This window comes from Eptesicus fuscus, chromosome 10, assembly GCF_027574615.1.
Source record: "Eptesicus fuscus isolate TK198812 chromosome 10, DD_ASM_mEF_20220401, whole genome shotgun sequence".
In the NCBI taxonomy this organism is placed as follows: domain Eukaryota; kingdom Metazoa; phylum Chordata; class Mammalia; order Chiroptera; family Vespertilionidae; genus Eptesicus; species Eptesicus fuscus.
The window spans coordinates 12878487-12902360 of NC_072482.1; the positions used below are offsets into that span (position 1 = coordinate 12878487).

General features: G+C 51.0%; 1 protein-coding gene across 1 annotated transcript in view; it reads left to right on the top strand.

Moving 5' to 3' along the window:
• Window positions 1-157: 157 nt before the first annotated feature.
• PTK7 (protein tyrosine kinase 7 (inactive)) overlaps window positions 158-23874 on the top strand; it is a 64885-nt gene continuing 41168 nt past the window's right edge. Inside the window, exon 1 of the mRNA XM_008153277.3 lies at window positions 158-398. Coding sequence (XP_008151499.1) covers window positions 320-398 — 79 coding nt within the window. The 5' untranslated portion in view covers window positions 158-319. The remainder of the gene's footprint in view (window positions 399-23874) is intronic.

Below are 23874 nucleotides of genomic sequence, written 5' to 3' on the forward strand. Positions count from 1 at the left end.
TGCCCGGGATCCATCTCCAGACCCCTCCCCCAACTGCGAGCTCCTCCCCGCCACGACGGGGAGGGGGCGTTGAGGGGGCGGGGCGCCGCGCGGCGGCCGGCGGGGAGGGGGCGTCGTGGGGCGGGGCTTGGCGGCGGCGGCGGAGACGCGCGAGGACTCAGAGGTACCGGGCGCGCGCGGCTCCGGTTGGGGACGCCTCCGGCTCCGGCTGCTGCATCGGCGCCCGCGCTTAGGTGCGCTCGGCCTCCAGGGCCCGCCGCGGAGCGCAGTCCGCGCGTCCGCCGTGCGCCCGCCCGGTGCCTTCCCCGAGCCCCCCGTGATGGGAGCTGCGCGGGGAGCCCCGAGCAGCCCCCGCCGGCTGCCTCTGCTCAGCGTCCTGCTGCTGCCGCTGCTGGGAGGTGAGTCCCGGCGAGCTGGGGGAGCGGGCTCGGGAGCGCGGGAGCCCCGCTGGTACAAGGGGGCACCCGGGGAGTGGGTTTGGGCGGCCGGAGCGGAGAAGTCACCCTGGCGAGGCTGGCTGGGGTGCGAGGTCCCGGCGGCTGGGAGGTGGCCAAGCCCTGAGCGGACTCGGTCGGTTGGGGACCCTGTGCCACCCACGTCCACGAGGTCGCGTTTCCAGCTTCCACAGAGTTTTCCCGGCCTGGGCGGAGAGTTCTGCTCGGGAGCTGCCGGGAGTTGCCGGCGCCCGGGCCCCGGTGGGGAGTTTATTTTCGGGAGAAAACCGACTACCCCCACTTAGGGGCGGTCAGTGAGGGGTCTGGCGGTGGGGGAGACGGGGTGCCCCCGGCGGGCTCAGCCCAGGTGCGGGAGGCCGGCCTGGGGCCAGATGCAGGGCGACCTGCGGCGCGCTGGAGCTTTGTTACCTACGGCCGGCCCGGCGCCCCCGGCTTCCCTCCGCCGAGCGCCGGGGCCGAGCCGGGACCCCTGATGGCCCTGCTGGCGAGGGCGGAAGAAGGGAAGAATCAGGGGCCGCCCCATCGCCTCCGGCTCCTGGGCCCGAGCCCACTCCCAGCCAGGGTTGAGTCTGGGGAGCGGAGTCCCAGGCTGTCGCGGTGACTAATGTGTGAAGGCCGCTGCCAAAATCGGGCATGGCCGGCCTGCAAAGGTGCGGACGGGGTTTGTGCTGTTCTTCCTGGATTTCCATCCTGTGCCTCCGGCCGAGGAAAGCAAATCTCGCTTTCCACAGGCCAGGCAGGCAAGAAGAGTTCAGTCTGTCTTTTCTTCTAGCGCTCGGCTTTTCGATGAGGGCGTGGCCCTCTCTCCTGGATCCCACCCCCTCACCCCCTCACCCCCTTACCCCTTTACCCCCTTACCCCCTCACCTCCTTACCCCCTTACCCCTTTCCCGCCTTTATTCCCAGTCTGGGTCACACCTGAGAGTCACCGCTGAGGTATGGAAGCGCTTTGCAGGAAAGCCCCAAACTACCTGCACAGCCTGGACTGGAAATATGCCCCCATCTTTCTCCCTTCAAAAAAAAAAAAAACCACAAAAAAACTTTGAGGATGATCGTGGCAGCCACCCTCTCTGGGGAACTCGACCCAGGGGACCTGGCCCCAGCTCCTCACGGTCTTCCTTTGAAGAGTGGCCTCAGGGAGGGTGGGGGTGGAGAATTGCCTTTTCTGACCTCGCCCTGGCCTGCCAGCTGTTGAGGGGTTTTGGGTGCTGATGGACTCAACATCTCCCCCCACCCCTGGTTGTAAAAGGAGAGGTCACTGTAACCCAGGACCCCGAGGTAAGAACGGGCTCCAGGGATTTGTAGGAGGTGTTTCTGGAGCTGCCCTGTGTTCCCTGTGATGTGTGGGGTGGTTATTGCTCCTGGCAGAGCCCACATCTGCTCCCAGAGGAAGTAGGGAAGTTTTTTTGCGCAGCCAGGATGGGGGGCCCAGCCATATGGGTGAGCAGCCCCAGCTCGCAGGCTTCCTAGGTCAGCCAGCTGTTTGGGGTTTGGGCGTGCGGGTTGCCTGGTATGGCTGCCTTTTTCGAGTTCTGGAGTCAAGGGGAGATTCTGGTGGAGACGGGGCTCTTGTGCAACAACAAATGCTAAATTCCTTCCAATTCCTTCCGTGAGAAGAGGACTCTGATGTTCACGGATGTTCATCGGGTGACTGGTGTTTCGTGGGGGGGGGGGGCTCCTGTGGAGGAAGTTAGGGCAGGCTGAGGGCTTGGGACTGGAGGTCTGGAATCTCCTCTGGGGGTGGGGGGATGTCTTGAGCTCAACAAAGGAACATTTTAATGAGAGCCTTAAATCAGTTCCACCAAATGTGGCCTGGTGTGGAACCTGTCCGAGTGCTGTAAACAATTTCAGTCAAGGCTTCGGCGCCTGCTGTCTCCCAGGGAAACTGGGGGACCCAGTCCACCCCTGGCCGGCATGACTTGAGGGGGCAATGATTTTTAAATAGATTACGGTAGATTTTCCCATCTCGTTGTTTGTGTAATTGGCTGGAGTTGTAGGGAGACCCCGCTGTTAATAAGGTTGGAATAAGGGACTTAGGTTGGAATAAGGTGGCTAGGCTTGTGGATTAGACCATTTTGAAGTCTGGGTAATTATGCTGTAAATGGCTGAGTAATTTTCCAAACTTTGAGATCCCTGTTGTGATTAATATGGTGGTGGAGGAGGAGAGGGCTTAACGTGCGCAACCTGGGATTCTGAGCCCCAACTGCTTGGTCAGTTGTGGTCATTCCACATCCTGGTTCCCATCTTCACCCCCCACCCCCTCCATTCTTTCCTCTGGGCTCCTGTTTCTTTGGGGAAGTAAAATGGTCACGTCCTGAGAGAGGCTGTCCTGCAGACTCCTCGAGGCTCTGCAGCCTGTAATTCAGGCTTAGGAGTTGCTTGTTATCAGTGATGGGCTTTCTTAGATGTTGGGAAGTACAGTGGGACGGCCCAGGGGCTCAGAGCAGGGTTTGAGTGGTGGAGAGAGCTCAGGCTGTGGAGATGAAATGTTTGGCAAAACAGCACCTCCAACTCTGGCAGGCCCTGTGTCCCTGGGCAAATTTCTTGACCTCACAGTTGGCCTCCTCTGTAAAGGTACTTACTTCCTGGAGTTGTGCTGAGGATTAAATGTAATGAGTATATAAAGGGCTCCTTTCTTGTTCTTCCTCTCCTGTGGTGTGCTTCCAACATACCTTTCCAGCTCTATAGTCACCCCAACAATAAACATTTCCACCAACTGGAACCCTCCATTCCACCCCAACTAGTCTCATTCCTAACGCCGAAAACACACATGGCTTCTCAGACCTTCATTCCTCTCTGGCCAGTCCCCAGTCATGGACTGCCTCCCCACATCTCTCTCTCTTAAAAAAAAAATTATTGATTTCAGAGAGGAAGGGAGAGAGAGGGAGAGAGAGAGAGAGGAGAGAGAGAGAGAGAGAGAGAGAGAGATACACATCAGTGATGAGAGAATCATTGATTCTCCTGCATGCCACCCACTGGGAATCGAGCCTGCAACACGGGCATGTGCCCCTGACTGGAATAGAACCCGGGACCCTTCAGTCCGCAGGCCGACACTCTAGCCACCGAGCCAAACCAGCTAGGGCTCCCCATCTCTCTTTGGCCCAGCTCCACCTCCACTTCATCCCCCAAACTGTCCTCTCTCTCCTGCCAGAAAGTGGATGCCTGATGAACTTCTGAACTCCTAGGACAACTTCCTTATTTTTGTCCCATATATTTGGGCGTTGGGTTTTAATTTATTGAAGGGCTCTCCCTTTAGAATTCAGTACAGTAATTTATCATGGGTCCGTATCTAGGTTTATTAAAAAGGTCGGAGAACCTTTTGGGTAGATGGCAGAATAACCAAGGGCAAAGGTGAACAGCCCTTTGCCTCTAGGCATTGGGGTCTGTGTGCCCTTTTCAGCTTCTCTGGGTTGGGTTGCCTGTGGTTCCTCCCTGTGTCTGCTCTACCGGGACCCAACGAAGGGACCAGCTCTTTCTTCTCTCTTTCTGGGCTGTCTCTTCTTTGTGGTGCTTTCTGAGTTTTGATGTGGCTACTGGCCTTCTCCAAGCGTTCCTGGGTGTGGGCAACCACCTCTACATGTGAAGCTGACATGCCTGGAAAGGCCACAGCTTAAAAACCATGAACTGGGTAGGAGCCTTGATTATCCACAACTGTGCCACTCAAAATAAGGTCCAAAGACAAGTGGCATCAGCATTTCCTGGGAGCGTGAATCAGAATCCCAAACTACATTTTAACAGTCTCCTCACCGGACTGCTCCCCAGAGTTCCAGAAGTCCTGCTCTAGGCATCGCTCCTTACACAGAAACTCACAGGACAGATTAGGGGCCCTGGATCTTGCACAGTATTTGGAGACTGATCCAGTTAATGTGCATACTCTTCGGTGTGATGTGTGTATTTAAAAATGACCTCACACTCTGGATTGAATTTGAATCAAATTCTTTTAGGGTACTTGTCCATTAAATATGCGACATTAGCCCTGGCCGGGTGGCTCAGTTGGTTGGAGCGTCATCCCTTACACCAAAGGGTGGTGGGTTTTATTCCCAGTCAGGGCACATACCTAGGTTCCGGCTTTTTTTTTTTTTTTTAATCCTCACCTGATGATATTTTCACCATTGATTTCTAGAGAGATTGGAAGAGAGGGAGGAGGGGGGAGGGGGAGAGAGAGAAACATTGATGTGAGACACATCGATTGCTGGGGAACCTGCAACCGAGGTATGTGCCCTTGACCGGGAATCCAACCTGCAACCCTTTGGTGTGAGGGCTGGTGCTCTAACCACTGAGAGTCGTCTGGGTTTTGGGTTTGATCCCTGGTCAGGGTGTGTGAGTGTGGGTGGTGGCCCATCATTGTTTCTCTCTCTCTCTCTCTCTCTCTCTCTCTCTCAAAATAAAAAACGTTCTTGGTGAGGATTTAAAATTTTTTTTAAAGAAATGGGTGACTCTAAAAGGTTCACTACGTAAGTGTGATGTTCTGTTCCTCTTGGAGTCTCGGTTTTTCTCAGAGGAGCATGTGTCTCATTTTATAACGAAAGCCAGTGGAGAAATTGAATTTGTCAGGCAGTAATTTGGTCAGGGGACGACTTTTCAGGAATACCGTTGGTTCCTAAAGGGAGGTGACGTCTTCACTGGGCCTGAGAGCCGTGTTGGAGCATTTCACGTTTTGGAGTGATGAAGGGGTTTGTGTGAGTTTGTGTTTAAGCCAGTGCAGCTTCTGTGGGATTCATCTGGGATGGAGATTGGCCGGTTCAGACTTAATTTTTTAGCCAGCAGCAGTTCGGGGCCAGGGATTGAGTCTTTGATGTTTTCCTAATGGAAGAAGGGGTCATTAGGACCCGGGTCCCCTGGCCTCCGCTGGCCTCCCTAACCTCAGTAGTGTGCCTCTCTGCTGCTCAGCCCCCGCCCCCCTCCCTCCAGGGGCAGGGCCACATGGTGGGGTTACAGGCTCGGAGCCACGGCTGCTGGTGAGGGCTCTAGCCTTGCCCTCCAGCTGCCGGCCGGCCTCTGTCTTCACTTCCTGCTCCGGCCCCCCACGGCCTGGTCCTTTTTTTGAGGGTGTGGAAGTCCTGCCGTGGCGGCTGGGTTAGAGTCCTGTCTTGGGGTTCTCTGAGTTCACTGCTGAGTGCACACTTGGCCCTGCCGAGCCCCCTGGCGCTTTGGTGGAGCTGGCACAGGAGCTGCTACAGCTAATCGGCGGTTTGAGGAAGCCCTCTGTAGTGTGTCACTTTTTCCATCCTCTTTTCTTCTCTGGATTTGGGCCGTTTTCCTGCCAGCAGCCGTGGGGCAGGGAGGACGCGTTGTTGGAAGGGTAGACGCACGCAGGCGCCTTTTCCCTCTTGCTGCTTGGTTTGGGTTCTCCACGCTCTGGTGTCCCGGGGCGCATTCACACTGAATGAAGCACAGCTGAGTGGGGTGCAGTCTACCTGGGGCCCTGCAGATCCCAAGTTCCTGCCAAAAGCTTCGGCCATCATGACGAGTAGGATGTGCACTTGCTGGCTTAGGTGTGTATGTAGCTGGGTCCTGAGTCCTGGGGTATGGATTCTGAGTCCCATGTGAGGAAGTACAGTGTAGACTTGTTGTTTCTCAAAAAGGTGGTCCAGAGACCATCTGTGAATAGAGTGGAGGGCAGGTAACCATAGGTACTGGTTAAGATTTGGGTTGCCTGGGCTTTACTGCAGACTCGCCCATCAGAATTGTTTGGGGCAGGCGTAGAAGATGTATTTCAGTTTCTGTAGATTATATTGTATTTTTTGAATAGCCAATCCGGTTACATAGTTCAAATCTCAAAAGGAAACTGCATTTTACAGGAGCTTCCCAGGAGATTCTCACCTTCACTCAAGTTTGAGAACCACTGGGTGGCCCTGCGGAGAATCGGTCAGTCTAAAGAGGAGGTGTGGCCATGAGAAAGAGGTTGGTACTAATACCAAGGGGCTGAGGAGCAGGTCGCGGTTAAAAGTGTTGGAGGCTCTTCTATGGGTGACGCTGTCTCAGGTGGGGTAGGAGGCAGGAGGGAGACAAGAGGGAGAGATGTGAATCAGATGAAGTATAAAGAAAGACACCATTCGGAATTGTGCTAAATAGAAGAACATTCCAGAATGTGTAGGATGGTAAGTCAACGACGCAGGTGCAAATGGGAAGGGCTTCAGAGAGGAGAGAGGATTGGCGCTGCTAGCTAGTAGCTATAGGCTGCATAAGGGCATTGGACCAGGAGTCTGAAAACTTGGGTGGTCCTTTTTATAATTTCGCCAACATCCAGGCATGATAAAGGAAGAGTGGTGACATCGATGATCCTGTGACACTTGGCTCTTGTCTGTCCTGGTCCTGGCTCGGTTGCTGCCGACCCACACCACCCTCAGCTGCTTCATTAACCTTTCCCAGCCTTAGTTTCCTCTTCTGCAAAATGCAAATGATGCTGGTCGCTGCCTTGCAGGCTGGTGCTCCTGGCTGTGGAGATGGTTGCCCAGCGAAGCCACCCTCTGGCCAGCCCTGATGTCTCTTCCCGGAGACCGTCCTGACCCTTTGCATCCCTTTACGCACGGTGTCAGCTTTTCTTCCCCGTCCTCAGTCTCTAGAATGGTTTGCAGGGGCTCAACAAAGTCGCTCTTGACCGGCAGCTCTAGAAATGGTTTCCTCATTCTAAAGCACAGATTTTCTCAATGGGTCTCAGTATTCTAACAGCAGCCCAGAAATGTGGGCACAGCCACACTGTGCATTTCCTGGTGGGAATTCTTCCTCCGTCTATCCCAACAGCCGCTCCTCCCCAGGGTGGTCAGTGCTGGCGCAGGGCCACCATCTCCCCCGGCATGCTGACGTTCGTCCAGGGAGCGGGTAGGACTCGGCTGGCTTCTCGCTGCCCGGGCAGACTTTTATATTACCTGAGGGAGGGGCTTCTGTCCCCCCCGGGGCGGCTGTGGGGGTTTCCCCAGTCAGTCACTCTGTGTGACTTGTGGGAACTTCTGTCAGCGCCTTGGGAGGTTCCTGAGGTGTTGTGTGGTCGCCCTAGGGGTGGTGAAGGTGGTCAGAGTGGGCACTAGCACACACTGGCTCTCTTTTGTCTGCTTCTTGGGGTGGTGGGGCAGTGAGGAGGATGCTTGGCTGCTTTGGGGACTGCCGGGGTGTCTCGGCAGCTAGCTCATACAGTGCCTTTGTGCAAAGGAGGACGAGGCACCGTTCCTGCAAGTGAACGCAGCCCTGCCCCAGGACACAGGGCCTGGCTGGGGGAGCACAGGCAGTGTGGCGATTGGCCGGGCATCTTGAGCCGAGCACAACCTGCACAGTCATACGTGACTGTCCCGTTGCCACGAGGGCTTTGCAACCGGCGGCTCTTTGCTTCCCACGGACCGAGGTGATTTTGGTGACTTCTGATAATGTTTCAGGTGAACGCTTTTCACTGCTCTTCTGCCTCCTGTGGTGGCGGGGTGGGGCCTCTGCCTCGTACAGGAGGAGAAGCCCGGGAGGTCGGGGCCCTGGCTGCGCCCACTCCGCAGTCTGTGCCTGTGGCTGCTGAGGTCTAAGCCCGTGTCTGGGCTCCGCTCCCCGCCAGAGGATTTTGCTGCCTGGCAGATGGAGGCTCTTAGCCTCTGTGATAATTGATAGAGAAGGCTGGCTGAGTGCTCAGGTTGGAGGGGCAGGGCTGCTCAGCGCTGACTTCCCAGTTAATGAGGAGCTTCCGGCTTCCCTCTCTGCCTGGGCACACCTGGGCCTCCCGTGGCCCCACAGAAAGCGTTGGGGCGGTCCTGCTTTAGGGGAAGTCCTGTAGTGGAAATGACTTCAGTCACAGGGACGGGGCCTCGGTCTGGGCGGGCTCTGTGTACCCGGGGGGTGTACATCCCCCTTAGCCTGAGGAGGCACTGAAGGAACACCGACCAGGCTGGGGGTTGGGAGACATGGACCCTACCCCCCACACGTGTCCCAGACTGTTCGAATGACGTTGGGCAAGCCCCACCCACCGCTTGGGCCTCAACTTGAGAGCAGAAGGCCTTGGAGGACCCTTCATAGGGTGACCTTTGAGACTGACCCGACCGAGGATTGCCATGGACACCCTCCAGCTGTGTTTCTGCCACACTTGCAGGCTCCCCTCCTTGCCTTTGGTTTGGGGAGAGCCCTTTAATCTGAGGGCTGCCTTTCATTCTGGAATCTCTAGCGCGTGGGCACAGATGGGTTTAGACTTGATCGACTGGTGCTGTGGGTATAATTCCCTGGGTGCAAAGGGGAATGGAAAGGCTTGAGTAAATTTAGGGGGGGGGGTGCGGTTTGGGAGGGAGTTTTTATGAGAGAGAGTTTCTGTCTGAGTAAGAGAAGGCAGAAATACTTCCCTGGTTAGTCCTCAGGTATTTGAGGGGCTAGTGCCTGTTGCACAGACAGGAGACCACTGAAGGGAGGCTTAATGTTGGGAAGCAGGGACTGGTGTGCTTGGGGAGAGCCTCCTCTGTAATAACCAGCTGTACCCCAGCTTTGCAGTTTACGAAATGCTTTCACTCACACTGACATTTGATCCTATCAAACGCGGCTCAGAGGGCAGGATGAGGATGCAGGGTTTTTTGTTTTGTTTTGCTTTGGAGGGGGAGGGGGGAGGGGGCATTTGACAGGTACAGAAACCAAGGCACAGAGCGTGATCTGCTCAGGACTGTGGAGCTGATAGTAGAGCTGATCCCCCGTGCTCATATGTCCTTGTAATGTGTGTCCTCACTAGAAGCTATGAAATGTCGAACACACATGCCTTGGAACCGGGTCATCTCTGGGGAGTGGATTTTGCAGATGAGATAACTCTCTCTCTGAGTAGGTTTAGGAGCCGTCCAGCTAGAGTCAGAGGGAGGAGTAACCTTCGTTCTTTCTGCATAAGGAGTATATCAGTAACTTATTTGGAGAGAGCTTTAGGGCCACAGACAAGTTTTCTCCCCTGTTTTTGTTACAGAACAGTCAGGTTAAGGTTTTCAGTGGCCCATTCTGAAGTTTGTATACATCTTTACATTTTTAGAGTTACGGTCAGACTGTGTGTAATCTAGAAGTCCAGGAGACCGTGCCCAGATCCCCAAGATCTGAGCTTTTCTCATGAACCCACGGTTCTTAGACTCTTCGCCTGGTGCTTCTAGAAGGTCACGGGCAGTGACAGGCCCCAGCTTGCAGGTGTGCTGCCACATTCCAGACCAGCGTGCCTGCTGGGAGCTGCACACTGGGTGATGCCTGGTGCAGGCCACGTAGGTGGTAAAGAGTCATCCCTGCTGTGGCTACTAGTTTGCCGTCTCTAACAGCGTTTGTATGGATAGATGTGCCCGAGTTTAGTGGTAAAGACCCCGGCACACAGTAGGGATACAATGGATGTAGGTTTCCCTTTCATTTCTGACTTTGGAGGCGAAGTCTTTTTTATTTATTTATTTATTTATTTATTTATTTTTTATTGATTTCAGAGAGGAAGGGAGAGGGGGAGAGAGATAGAAACATCAATGATGAGAGAGAATCATTGATCGGCTGCCCCCTGCACACCCCACACTGGGGATCGAGCCTGCAACCCGGGCATGTGCCCTCACTGGGAATCGAACTGTGATCTCCTGGTTCCTAGGTCGACGGTCAACCGCTGAGCCACACCAGCTGGGCTGGAGGCGAAGTCTTTTAATTCTCAAGAGGTTCCAGAGAGGTTGGACAATGACCTCTGACGTTCCAGGAGATGGGGGCTTTTTTTTTGCGCCAGGTCTGTCTCCCTTTAGCCGCGCTGTGACCGCTCTTGGCAGTCCTGCTGAGTTGGTTCTTCTGCCCCCGAAGTTCTCCGATAGAACTTACCTTCTGTCGTGGAAGGGTGCAAAGGGACACTTCGGTGTTCTGATTCCGTTTCGCTCACCTGTTGAAAAACACAAAGCCGCGCTGTTTCCTGGCCGGGAGACGAGTGAGCAGGACCCTGTCATGCCAGCCGGCCCTTAGAAAGGTGATGTGCTGGGATGGCATTTGAGATCCCACGTTCATTTCCTGAAAAACAAAACAAACCACAAAGAAAACGGTTGTCTTGCAGCCTTAGGGGGAAGAAATACAAGGAAATGCTGTTGGTCTTGGAGCCCCAGCTACCAAGAGCAAGTCCTTCTATCTGGTTGGCTACTTTAGCAGGTTAAACGAATTGTTAAACTGACCCCTTTAAAATATGTCCAACTTAACTAGCCGTATTGTCACCTGTGATCTGGTCTCCTCCAACCCCGGAGTCCTGGCCAGAGGAGCTTTGAGTGAAGGGAGGGGGAGGGGGGGGCAGATGCTGGGGCCTGGAACAACCCTGGGGGGCCTGCAGGAGGATCTCTGTCTTCCATTCCCCCCTCCCCTCCCCCCCAATTTCTGAAAACTCCTTAACACAGAAAGCTTGTATTTAGGAAACACATGCCCCCTGCCTGGATAAAGAACCCTGAGTTGCTTGGTGCAGAGTGTGTGTGTGTGTGTGTGTGTGTGTATTTGTCCCTTTATTTTAAATGTTATTTATTGATTTTTAGAGACAGAAAGAGGGCGAGGAGAGAGAGATCAATTCGTTGTTCCACTTATTTATGCATTCATTGGTCGTTTCTTGTATGTGCCCTGACTGGGGATCGAACCCACAACCTCGATGTATCAGGACAACTCTAAACAGCTGAGCTACCCGACCAGGGCTTACTGTCCCTTTATTTCTGTGTAAGAGGCTGGGATGCTGTCTCTTTACCTTTGTTTCAAAGGCTTTTAGAAGATGGTCTGAGAGGTCCTGTCGAGCTGGCCTGCCGGCTCTGGCAGCAATTTTAGGCGAGTCTCTACTTGAGCCTCCCCACGAGATTCACTTTCCCAGGCCCCCTGAAGCTGCTGCCGAGACCCAGAAAGGGGACAGAGAACCTGGGGCCGGCCTGGCCTGGGCTTGGGTGGCACCCCTCTGTCCCCTTCCCACCGGCAGGGATCAAAGCAGCCTCCTCAGGGGACAGGGAAATACCTCTCCCAATCGCCCCACCAGTGAGTAAACAGCCAGGGCCTCTGGCCGCTTTTGAAGCGCCGTGCTTCAGGCCTGGAGGAATGCAGAACATTTCATTTTAGGAGTGGACTTAGGTTTCCACTGCTGTCGGTATTTGCAAATTTGAAACAAATGCCCTCATTTAGCAGCAGGCAGGCTGGGCAGTAAACGGGGGCTGTCGAAGGGCATTTATGGCGGTCACAGGTATTTGTGGGAAGAAGGACCCCAGCAGGTTCGGGAAAGGACACACGGTTTATGGTTAGGTGGGTTGTACAAGGACCCCGGCCAGGTCTCTGGTGGAGGGTTGTTGTTAGGTGGGCTTTGCCATAAAAAAATATAGCTGCCTCCTGCCCCCCAGGAAGTATCTCCTGTCAGACAAAGGGGTTTGGGATGGTGTTTATCCCCCAGGGCTGATGCAAAGGGCCTTGTCCCTCTGCTTGGCTGCCGAAGTATCAGATTTCCAACGAACCCTTCCTTCTCCCACTCCCAGGGCTTGAAGGGCTCATTAAATGAGCTTTACATGTAACAAGTTGGCGGAGAGGTTCCCTCTCACTTGCAGCCGGTGTGTGAGGAAGAGGCTGGGGAAACCTGTTTTCCTTGGTTGTTGTTTCTGGAAGTAGGGTCTGTGATGGTGCAATGGCAAAAGGGCCATGATTTTAGGAATCAGCCAAGCAAGTGTTAGGTGCCTTTGAAGGGGCAGCTTAACCAAGGCGGCCTGAGGCCTGGTCACCCCCCTCCCCCACCCCAGGCAAATTCAGAAATCCGTTTAGGAGCCGAGCTCTGGCGTCACCGTGTGCTCCCTGAGACACCTTAGTTCACTTCACTTCTCTGAGCCTCAGTTCCCTTGTTTGTAAGATGGGCATAATGACACCAATCCCACGAGAGAATGAAGAGAGCCAGTGCTATATTTCATTTACTCTATAACTGATATTCGACCGGTGTACCGCAAGGATTTCTAAAACATGCAATACCAGACTAGTCTGCGGGCACTGACCTCTTTTCTCTTAGATTGTAAAAAAAAAAAAAAAAAAAGACAACAGCCAACGCAACAATAGCTGTCTGGTGTGAATGAATCAAAATTACACCTTTGTGTGTGTATCAGATCTGCAAAATACACACACACACACACACACACACACACACATGTTTTGGTGTGCCGCCGAATTTTAGTAATTAGTTTACGTGCGCCATGAGACGAAGAAGGTTACAAATTGCTGCTCTGTAAGGTGCTCTTGTCCTCCCTTCAGTTTTACATCTTTGGAAACAGGTTGTGACATCAGTTATGTAGCATTGTTTCTCGTTTCATTGGTAGCATTCCTTTTAGTGGAACCTAAATAATGGCACAACTTAAAACAAGCGACATCTGTGAGAATCTGTGTCTGTGAAGGACTTAGTCAGTCATACAGTGAATGCTCAATAAAAGATGGTTACAGTGTGATGAGGGTGGTTTATGTACAGGCCTGTTTTTGTTTCTCATCCACCAGTAACTTTGAATAGAAACTGTTTTCTTTTTAGCCTGGCACATAAATAACTAATGATGCTTAAGGCGGCATCATGGTGTGTGTGTGTGTGTGTGTGTGTGTGTGTGTGTGTGTGTGGCGGGAGGCATGGCAGGGGGACTTTTAATTCCTTAGAAGGCAAGAGATGCCCACAAAAGAAAGGAGGTAGATGTCCCTAAGAGGGTAAAGAGTCTATTATGGAAAGAAAATTCCTCTCTGATGGTAGAGTCTCCGTTTAAAAGGCTGGGCTACTCCTCCGGGACACTGGAGACTCACTCCAAGAATGGATTGTCTGGTAGGCAAATTAAGACAGAACCAGAAGAGAGTAATTAAGGACGCAGAGAAGCACCGAGGAGGATGCATGCCAGAGGATGGAGACCAGAGTGGGGCGGGCAGGAGGCAGACGGAGATGCTGGCCTTTCCTCCACGCCCAGGTGGCACAGTTGTGTGGGATGGACTCACGCTTTGTGGATATAACTGGTGTCCATTCTGCTTTGTGCTGCCCGAGCACTTGCTGCTGAATGGCACCTTTTCCTCTCCAGGACTCAGGAGGCCCCAGGGCCAGAGGGTTCTGCATTTGGTTGAGTTCTGGTTCATGTGGTGGTAGAATGGATTGGTTGTGGGGTTGGGGTTTAGGTGTCAGATGTTTGTACTAGTGAATGTCAAGAGCAAAGCTTTTTTTTTCCTTTTCAAAAAAAATGTATTTTTTTTGTTAATCCTCACCCGAGGATATTTTTTCCATTGATTTTTAGAGAGAGTGGAGGTAGGGGAGGAGGAGGAGAGAGAAACATTGATGTGTGAGAGATACATCAACTGGTTGCCTCCCACATGTGCCCTTGGCCTTGGACCAGGAATTGAACTCGAGACCCTTTGGTGGGAGGGCCGAGGCTCTACCACTGAGCCACACAGGCCAGGGCTTTTTTCTTTCTTAATAGATTTTTTTCAAACCTTCTAGATGTTTACTTTTGTAGGCTTCTCTGCCTTATAGGGGTTTCAGAATGCAGGATTCTTTCTGTGTTCTTGCCCAGAATTTTACCCCTCAGTACCCAGCTAGCAAAGGGGCTGATTAATGGATCCACCTGGAAGGCAGGAACTCAGGTCCGAGGTCTATGAGGCCCATCCCTTCCGTGGAGTGAGTGCCTCTCTTACCTTCCCCTGGCAGTGTTTTGAAGAAGAATATGGTGTAGATCAGGGGTCCTCAAACTCTTTAAACAGGGGGCCAGTTCGCTGTCCCTCAGACCGTTGGAGGGCCGGACTATAGTTTAAAAAAAACTGAACAAATTCCTGTGCACACTGCACATATCTTATTTTGAAGTAAAAAAAACAAAACGGCAAAACACCCGCATGTGGCCCGCGGGCCGTAGTTTGAGGACGCCTGGTGTAGATAGATGGTGGGCTGTGAACAATCAGAAAGAACGTGATTGAGGTGTTTAGATAATTCCAATGCTCTCTCCCTGAAAGCCTTTGCTATAATGGTAAGGGCATTTTTCATGACATAGAACTTATTTTTGGAGGCCCTCTGAAATTCAATGTGGAATTTTCTTCTGGGGTATCGACCTTCCCATCCTCTCTGTCCTGTGAGGGTTGAAGGAGGCAGTGGTTAGCCCTGACCGGTGGCTCAGTTGGTTGGAGGGTCATCTCATCCTCTATAATAAAAGCCTAACATGCAAATTTAGGACTGGGAGTTTGACCGGGAATTTGATCAGGGGGCGGTGGTGGTGGCTGCGGCAGCAGGCAGTCAGGGGGAAGGGGGGCCTCGGCTAGCAGCTGGCAGCCACTAGGGACCCTACCTGTGCACGAATTTCGTGCACTGGGCCTCTAGTATACTAATAAAGGTTGTGGGTTCAATTCCTGGTCAGGGAACATACCTAGGTTGCGGGCTCCATCCCCAGTTCGGCACATACATATTGATGTCTCTTTCTCTCTCCCTTCCTCTCTAAAATTTAATAAAAGCACATCCTCAGGTGATGATTAAAAAAAAAAAAAAAGAGGCAGTGGGGTTCTTTCCAAACCAAGTCAACAAATACTTTAAAGCCCTTTTTATGTCTCAGGTACCCCAAGTGATACCTATGGGCCCTCAGCTGTCCTCACGTTAGCCAGTTGCCCAGTTTGAGTCACAGCCTCCCGGTTCCTTGCTTGCATCCATGACTAGAAAAGCCTAGAGAGGACTTGCAAGGACCTCCTGCCAGCTGCTGGCCTTGGGGGAGACGACTGTGGCAGCTGAGTTCACAGCTGCCTGTTCGGCCGGGCTGTGGCCTCAGCCCTCCGGAGAGGTGTTGATCAGGCTGACGGGCAACAAATCCCCCTGAGCCCCAGGTTGGAAGTAAATTTGTTAAAAGTTGCTCTTAGACTCCTGACAAATTGCTTTCAGTTTTTGCTGCCAAAGAGAACTCTGAAAACAGGGTGTAAATTGGGTTATTTATACTGTCTCTGTTTTTGTTGCTTCCATGAAGTTGGTGAAGGAGGGCGCCGGTCCAAGGGAGCTTTTCAGGTTCTGGTTGCTCAGGTACCCGGCATCAGGTGAAGAGGAGGAGGGGTGGGCGTGTTGGGGTGAAGTGCCCTTGAATGCAGGATGTGTGGTGACCGGACAGGCCTTTGAGGTGCCTGGGACCAGCCCCTTCCATTAGATCAAAGAAATACCTTTTGTTTTCCCTCTCACACTTTCCTCTGCCCTGGAGCCAGAGTCGTAAAGAGGTGGAGTTGTGAGGGTCTGCATCTGGGGGCAGGGGGTGCGGGGTAGTGGGGGCTGGGAGGGGGCCAGGGGTCTTCTCTGGTGCCAGCGCTTCCTGTAGTCTGCTCCTGCTGCCCAGGGGTCTGCCTGGGCTAGCCTGGGCACCTGGGGCTCTGCTGGGCCACCCGCCCAGTAGGGCCCTGCCTGAGTTGGGCTGTACACCCAGCCACACAAAGACGGATTTCACTCCAGGCTAAGTGTTTTGTTGCTGAATCATTTGCATTCATTAAAAGTAGTGAAGGGTGAGTGATATTTAAGGCAACAAGACGGTTTTGCTGGAAGCTGCTGCCTTAGAACCTCATTAAGAATTCTTGGGGCTGGGGAGAGGATGGGTGCAGCTCATTCAGAGCTTACTTAACTTCTGACTGCCTTGGGCATAGGCCAGCTACTAAAATATGAAAAATGTTTGCCCAGCAGCCCCCAGAGCTTGGTCAGACTGCCCTGGCCAAAGAAAACACACACTTACAATTCATTATTTAGCCGCCTCCTGCGCGCTTGCTCCCCGTCTCTTCCTCCCCTGGGACCTGCTGAGTTTTGGGGGGCGGGGGGGGGGGGACAGACAGGAAGGTCCCTTCATAATTTAAAAGGAAGGTTGGCCTAAAGCAAGTGCTGTCTGCATTCACCCTACCCCATCCCACCCCCACTCTCTTCCCAGGCTATTTCACACAATCTTTGCTGAGAGACTTCAGGGTGTCGTGAGGGTTTGCTATTTTCAACAGAGCCACCACAAATATCCTTGTGCCTAGCTTTGCCCTTGTACTTGTATATCTGTAGGATACATTCCCAGAAGTGAGTGGAGCTGTTCTGTCAAAGGATATGAACATTTAACATCTGTGTTAAAATTTTTATATTTATGTCATAATTTTTTGGGGAAAGGGGTTTTCCGGGGAGGGAGGAATTTCGGAATCACCGCTGTACAGTGGGCCTGTGAAAATCACACGGAACATCACTGTGGGAAAACTGGTAAGCATGGCTCAGATGTGGGGCGTTTTCCTCACAAGGAACCAGAGGATTTATCATCTGGTCCAGACACTGTTAATGATTATGCCAGGACAACTAACGTAGGCCAGGGTTGTTCCACGTCACTGGGGGTATGGTAGCCCAGTGCCCACCAAGGATCTTATTCCGTGATCTCTGAGATCATGTATGTTTTCCCTCGGAGCTCTCTCTGAATTAGCTGCTCCTTTTTATTTTCCATTCTATCAGATGTGTGCTTTTTGTTGCCACCCCACCCCCACCTCTTGATGATGAGCTTGGTAGGGTGGGTTGAGTTCTGGTCCTCTTTTCCCACAAAGCCTAATGTGGTCCCAGATGCTCAGTGGTTGCTCAGGAAGTTCTTGGATTCCCAAGACCAGAATTCGAGTCCTGGATGTAGTTTAACTTTTCTGAATTCCGTTTTGAAAGGCTGCCGAAACCGGTTTGGCTCAGTGGATAGAGCGTCGGTCTGCGGACTGAAGGGTCCTAGGTTCGATTCCGGTCAAGGGCATGTACCTGGGTTTCGGGCACATCCCCGGTGGGGGGTGTGCAGGAGGCAGCTGGTCGATGTTTCTCTCTCATCAATGTTTCTAGCTCTCTATCCCTCTCTCTTCCTCTCTGTAAAAAATCAATAAAATATATTTTTTTTAAAAAAAGAAAGGTTAAAGTCAGTGGTGCGTGGACAGGCTGAGCCATCTCAGACCACGAATAAAGAAGAATTGAATTTATTTAAGGAAAAGGAGATGGGGGGTAGGGGTATCCAGAGGGAAGGGCTACACAGCACTGAGCCAAAGGGTACTGGGTCCACGATGGCAGTGAAAATATACTTAGGCCAGTGGAACAAGGAAGGGCATAGGAGCAGCAACAGGAAAGCCTAGGCTGGATTGCTTTGGCTCACTGAGAAGTCAGAGAAAAGGGGTCCTTGGAGACAGGTCCAGGGGTTAGCCCGGGAAGAGCTGCCGCTGCCCATTGCTCCCCTGGTTACAAATCTCACTGGGTCCCTTAGAGGTTAGGGGATACGTGCCTGTGGGGGAAAGGGAGGGAGGGAGTGGCAGTGGCGTGCTCCTTGGAGGGAGAGCACACACTGGGTCCCTTGTCCTGAGTGTATTTATCTCTTTCTCGGAGGTGGGAATTTTAGGAGAGGTCTCAGGGGAGGGTATCAATAGAATATTCACCAACTTTCTAGCTGTGCTCTTTCAGTTTGCAACGGAGGTATGCGCCCTTGACTGGAATCAAACACGTGACGCTGACCCTTAAGTCCTTGGGCCAGTGCTCTAACCATTGAGCAAACCGGCTGGGCAACATCTTTATATATATGTAATTAATTTCAGAGAGGAAGGGAGAAAGGAGAGAGTGATAGAAACATTAATGATAAAAGAGAATCCTCTATCAGCTGCCTCCTGCACGCCCCCGTTTACCCCCCGGATCCAGCCTGCAACCCGGGCATGTGCCCTGATCGGGAATCCAACTGGTTCATAGGCTGACACTCAACCACTGAGCCACACTGACTGGGCAGCAACATCTTGATTTTAAAAAATCTCAAACCAGAGCTAATATTATATTTAAAGATGAAAATATACTGTTCTCATTAAAATAATCAAGTCATGTGCTGCTGGCCAGCAGGGCTCAGTTGATTGGAGCAATGCCCCATGAAAGGTCACTGGTTCCACACAGGTCAGGGCACATAAAGGTTGCGGGTTCCATCCCTGGTCAGGGTGCATTCGGGAAGCAACCGATCAATGTTTCTTTCTCACATTGATGTTTCTCTCTCTTCCTCACCTTTCCTCTCTCTCTAAAAATCAATAAAAACATATCTTAAAAAACAATCAAGTCACTACAATTTAACATTCTGGAAATTGTGGCTGAAAAAATACTACAAGAAGCAAATATCAAAATAAAGTTATTGTTCTTTGCTGATGGTATAATTTTTTTGACACATGAAGCCCAAATATCAACTGAAAAACACTGGAATCAATAAGACAGTGGAGTCATTTGGCCAAATAAAAAACTACACCAAACTCAGAAGGATCAATATCTATCAGCAATTAACCTTTTAGAAAATACAATGGAAACATTTATCCCCTTCACAAAATCAACAAAAAACCCATAAAATACGCAGGCATAATGCAATATAATGGAAATTATGTTGAGGGAGCCAGTCAATATCACCCATCACTCTGAATTTGAAACTGATGGAGGCAGGGAGGAAAGAAAACAGACACAGGAATTGGACAGATGGAGATCAGTGTGTCACCTTTATTATTATTAAAGGCTCGGTTGAGGAACAACGTTTTTTTTTAAATTTTTAAATATATATTTTTATTGATTGCAGAGAGGAAGGGAGAGAGAGAGATAGAAACATCAATGACTAGAGGCCCGGTGCACGAAATTCGTGCACTCAGGGAGGTCCCTCAGCCTGGCCTGTGCCCTCTTGCAGTCCGGGAGCCCTCGGGGGAAGTCCACCTGATGGCTTAGGCCGGCTCCCCTAAGCCAGCAGTCAGACATAGTTAGCACTGCCACAGAGGCAGGAGAGGCTCCCGCCACTGCCGCTGCGCTTGCCAGGCTCAGGGCTTCTGGCTGAGCGGCACTCCCCTGTGGGAGCACACTGACCACCAGGGGCCTGCTCCTGCATTGAGCGTCTGCCCCCTGGTGGCCAGTGCGTATCATAGTGACCCGTTGGTCCACCATTCGATTAATTTGCATATTAGCCTTTTATTATATAGGATGAGAGAGGATCATTGATCAACTGCCTCCTACACGCCCCCCTACTGGGGATCAAGCCCGCCACCTTGGTATGTGCCCTTGACTGCAATCAAACCCAGGACCCTTCAGTCTACAGGCCGATGCTCTATCCACTGAGCCAAACTGACTAGGGTGAGGAACAAAGTTTTAATCTGAAGAGGATAAATCTACCTGTATAAAATATGTTCTATCTGCACCCTAAGTAGTTCTGGGGGGGAAGGGTCAGAGCCAAACATGCCCAATCAGATATACCCCTCCCAGGGGCTTGTGGAGGAGATGGAGTGAGGCTCCAGTGGTACCCCTGCTACTGGAATGGGGAAGACTTATTGCTTCTTAAAACTTCCTTTGCTCTCTGAACTCAAGGGGCTTACCCACTGAAGACCCTGGACACCTGTGGGTGTGGTTTTTGGGGGTGTGGCTGCGGGAAAGGAGCAGCTGCCTGGCACTATTCCTAGTTCCCCCTTCCCGAGCCGCACTGCTCCTTTGTAGATGCTTCCAGGACAGCTGGGAAGTGGAGTGGATTTCCCCCCAGAAGACTCTCAAATGGATCAAAACAGGACAGTATTTAAATTAATCTTAAGGCAATCCTGCACTCCAGGGGGAAATTTGCTTCCTATCTATTGCCCTAAATCATGTGCAATCACCCTTTCTTGTGAGAGGTTAAATAACAGTTGAGAACAGGAGCCTTCAGTGCCCCATTCACTGCTGTATTCCATAGTAGGCTGCTTTCAGTAACTTAATGCCCATTCCCGGAGGAAATGGCACATAGTAGGCTGGCACATAGTAGGCTGCTTTCAGTAACTTAATGCCCATTCCCGGAGGAAATGGCACATAGTAGGCTGGCACATAGTAGGCTGCTTTCAGTAACTTAATGCCCATTCCCGGAGGAAATGGCACATAGTAGGCTGGCACATAGTAGGCTGCTTTCAGTAACTTAATGCCCATTCCCGGAGGAAATGGCACATAGTAGGCTGATTTCATAGTAGTGCCTGGCACATAGTAGGCTGATTTCAGTAACTTAATGCCCATTCCCGGAGGAAATTGCAACATGTAATGCAGAAAAGGCTTTATATTCCTGATCTTGCTGATTACAAATTAACAAGATAAACAATAAAAATAAGGAAATACTAGGCAAGGAAGTTGAATAGAAAACGGACAATAAGGAATTCTGCTAACCAGTAAAATTATGAAAGATTGCTTTATCTTGTTAAAGGGCAAACTAAATGTCTCAAACAAACCACATTAAAACTAAGTATTATTTTATGTCTTTCAGATTGACAAAGGTTAATAAATACCAGTGTTGGTAAGGAAGCATAAATGGGCGCAACCTTTATAAAGAGCAATTCATCACTTACCAAAAACTCGAAATTGTACTGGGTCCAGGGGGAGTTCAGTTTCTAGGAAGTCATCCTACAGAAACGCTTCCATTACCCATGTGCGTAAGTTCCTGTACAGAGAGGTTTCGTTGGAGCATTGTTTGTAATGGCAAAATATTTAAAACTAAGTGTCCATTAGGGTGTTTGACAAATAGTTATGGGTCACTGATACAGTGAAATAATGCACAGCAGTTGACATGAATAGGCTAGAACCACGTGACCAGACTTGGAACGATAGCTGCGGTTAACTGTGCTGTGAAAAAAGCAAGTCGTAGAAGAGCAGGTGTAATGGGTTGAATGGTGTCCCCCAAAAGGTTATGTTGAAGCCCTAAGTCCTGATGCCAGTCTGTTTGCCCTTATTTGGAAATAGGGGCTTTGCAGATGTAATCCTTAAGTCATTAAGGTGGGCTCTAAGCATATGTGATGGGGGCGGGGGGGTGTCATTACAAGAAGAGACACCGACACACACAGGGAAGGTGGCCTTGTGAGGGTGGAGGCGGAGATTGCAGTGACATCTCTACAAGCCCAGGAGCCCCGAGGATTGCCGGCACCCGCCAGGATCGGGGAGAGAGGCATGAACCGGCTCTCCCTCAGAGCCTCCGTAGGAACCAAGCCTGCCGATGCCTTTGATTTCCAGCTTCCGGCCTCCAGACCGTGAGAGAATAAACTTCTGTTGTTTTAATCCCACCCAGCTATGGTAATTTGTTGGAGCAGCTTTAGGAAACTAATAGAACAGGTATATCAGTTTCCCATAATAATGCATCTGTGATTGGCCGCTGTTCTCTGCATGACAAAGCTGCTTCAGTCCATCTTCTACCCTAACAGTGACCTCCTGGGAAGTTATTTTTTGTCAGGGGACAGCTTGAGCAGGTGAAATTTGTATCTCACCTCCTTTGTCTCCCCCTCCTTTGCCTCTTGCTGTGTTCTCCCTCATCATCCCTTAAACTCTGAGCATCCTGAATAACCTGGCATTCTCTGACCATGCTTTATCTTTGTGCGTCTGTCTTGTTCTACTTGGAAGCCCCATTCCTTCTTCTATATTTAGTTTTTAAATCCTCACCTGAGGATACACTTAAGAGGGGGAGGGGGGAGGAGACGATTGATGGAGAGAGAGAGAAACATTGATCTGCTATCTCCACACCGTACTTGCCCTGACTGGGAATCAAACCCGCAACCCAGGCATGTGCCCTGACCGGAAATTGAACCCACAACCTTTCCGTGCACAGGACGCTGTTCAACCAACTCAGCCACTCTGCCCGGCAAGCCCCATTCCTTCTTAAACCCTTGTTTTGAAGGGCCTTCTTCCAGGATTCTTTCTTGCCCCCCCCCCCCCCCCGCCCCTGATTTTGTCTTGTGCACCCACCACCACGCTGAGTGATAAAGTGGTAAAGCCTAGTGATTGTCATAGCTTTCCTCTGGAGCCAAGAGGTTTGAATCCTGCATTTGTCACTTACCAGCTGTGTGAGCAGGTCGCTTCACCTCTCTGTGCCTCAGTTTCCTCATCTGCTTACTGGGGATCATGGTGCCTACCTAACTAGGTGTTTACACGCATTAACAAGCTATTATGGTTAAATCTCTGAATAGTGCCTGGTGAATAGTTAAGTGGTCAGTAAGTGTTAACTATTATTGTAATCCTGTACATGTTTGTTTATCTAACTCCCCCACTAAACTGAGGTGCTTAAAGATAGTAATTGTAGTAATTGTGTATTTTTCTCTCTCCATCCCCAGTGTCTTGCAGAGTACTTGGCAGTAGTAGGCTCTAAATAAATGTTTGTTGAATTAATAATGATAATTAACGTAAGTGCCTACCAGGATCCCATATTGGGCTTTGTGACCCTCTGCTCATTCCACATCTTTTTTTAAAATATATTTTGATTGATTTCAGAGAGGAAGGGAGAGGGAAAGAGAGAGAAACATCAATGATGAGAATCATTGATCGGCTGTCTCCTGCACGCCCCCTACTGGGGATCAAGCCCACAACCCAGGCATATGCCCTTGACTGGAATCGAACCTTCAGTCCGCAGGTCGATGCTCTATCCACTGAGCCAAGCCAGCTAGGGCTCATTCCACATCTTGCAGGGGTAATGGGGCCCAGTATCTGGCTCAGTAAAACCACTGCAGACCCGCTGGTGTTTCCTGAGCACCTGCAGTGGGGGGATGAGTGTGAGGCCAGCCCTGTCCTCAGGGAGCTTAGAATCTAGTCAGGAAGACAGATTGTAAGTACATGAAATGCTAAACATTCGATTTTAATAACTGTGGGAGCAATAGAAGACACAATCTGTATTCACACTTGTTTTGGTTGGTGGCATGTTGTTATCTAACTTCTTCCTTGTTTTCCAAGTTTGTTCTGGAAAGCTTCTTAAACTTTTTAATAATGAGCCTTAGATGTAGAGACTTGATGAGGTTCAGAATTGATTTTTTCCCCCATGTGTGCATCCCTCAGTAGACACACATCTGGTTCTCTCTGGAATTAGCAGCCATAAACAACCATTGCTAGATGCGCTGTTTCATTAGGGGTTGTAAAATGGTGATGTTCCTGTTTATCAGCGAGGAGACTTCTGTCAAGACAAGCCTCCCGTCACGCACTCATGGTTACCATGAGGTATAGCTGCTCACGAAACGGAAAATAAGTGCTTGATTCTTTACCAGTTTTTAAAATGATGAGTTGGTTTTCTAGCCTCCTTCAGCAGTGACCAATGGAAGACTTTGGGCTTTTTTTTAATTTAGAAAAACATTATTGCCCTGGCTGGTGTGGCTCAGTTGGCTGAGTGTCGTCCGATGCACCGAGAGGTGACCGGTTCGATTCCTGGTCAGGGTCTGCGGATTTCGGGCTCGGCCCCCAGGAGTGGGCATGCAGGAGGCAGCCGATCGATGGTTGCCTCTCATCGATGTTTCTCTCTCCTCCTCCCTTCCTCTCCCTCTAAAATCAATAAAAAACACACACAACATATTTACAGAAAACTAACACCATTGCCCTGGCCGGGTAGCTCAGTTGGTTGGAGTGTCATCCCTTACACCAAAAGGTTGCAGGTTTGATCCACACACAGTCAGTGCGTGTATGGGAGGCAGCCAATCCATGTTTCTTTCTCACGTCAATGTTTCTCTGTCTGTTTCTCCCTCTGCTTTCCTCTCTCTAAAATCAATAAACATATCCTTGG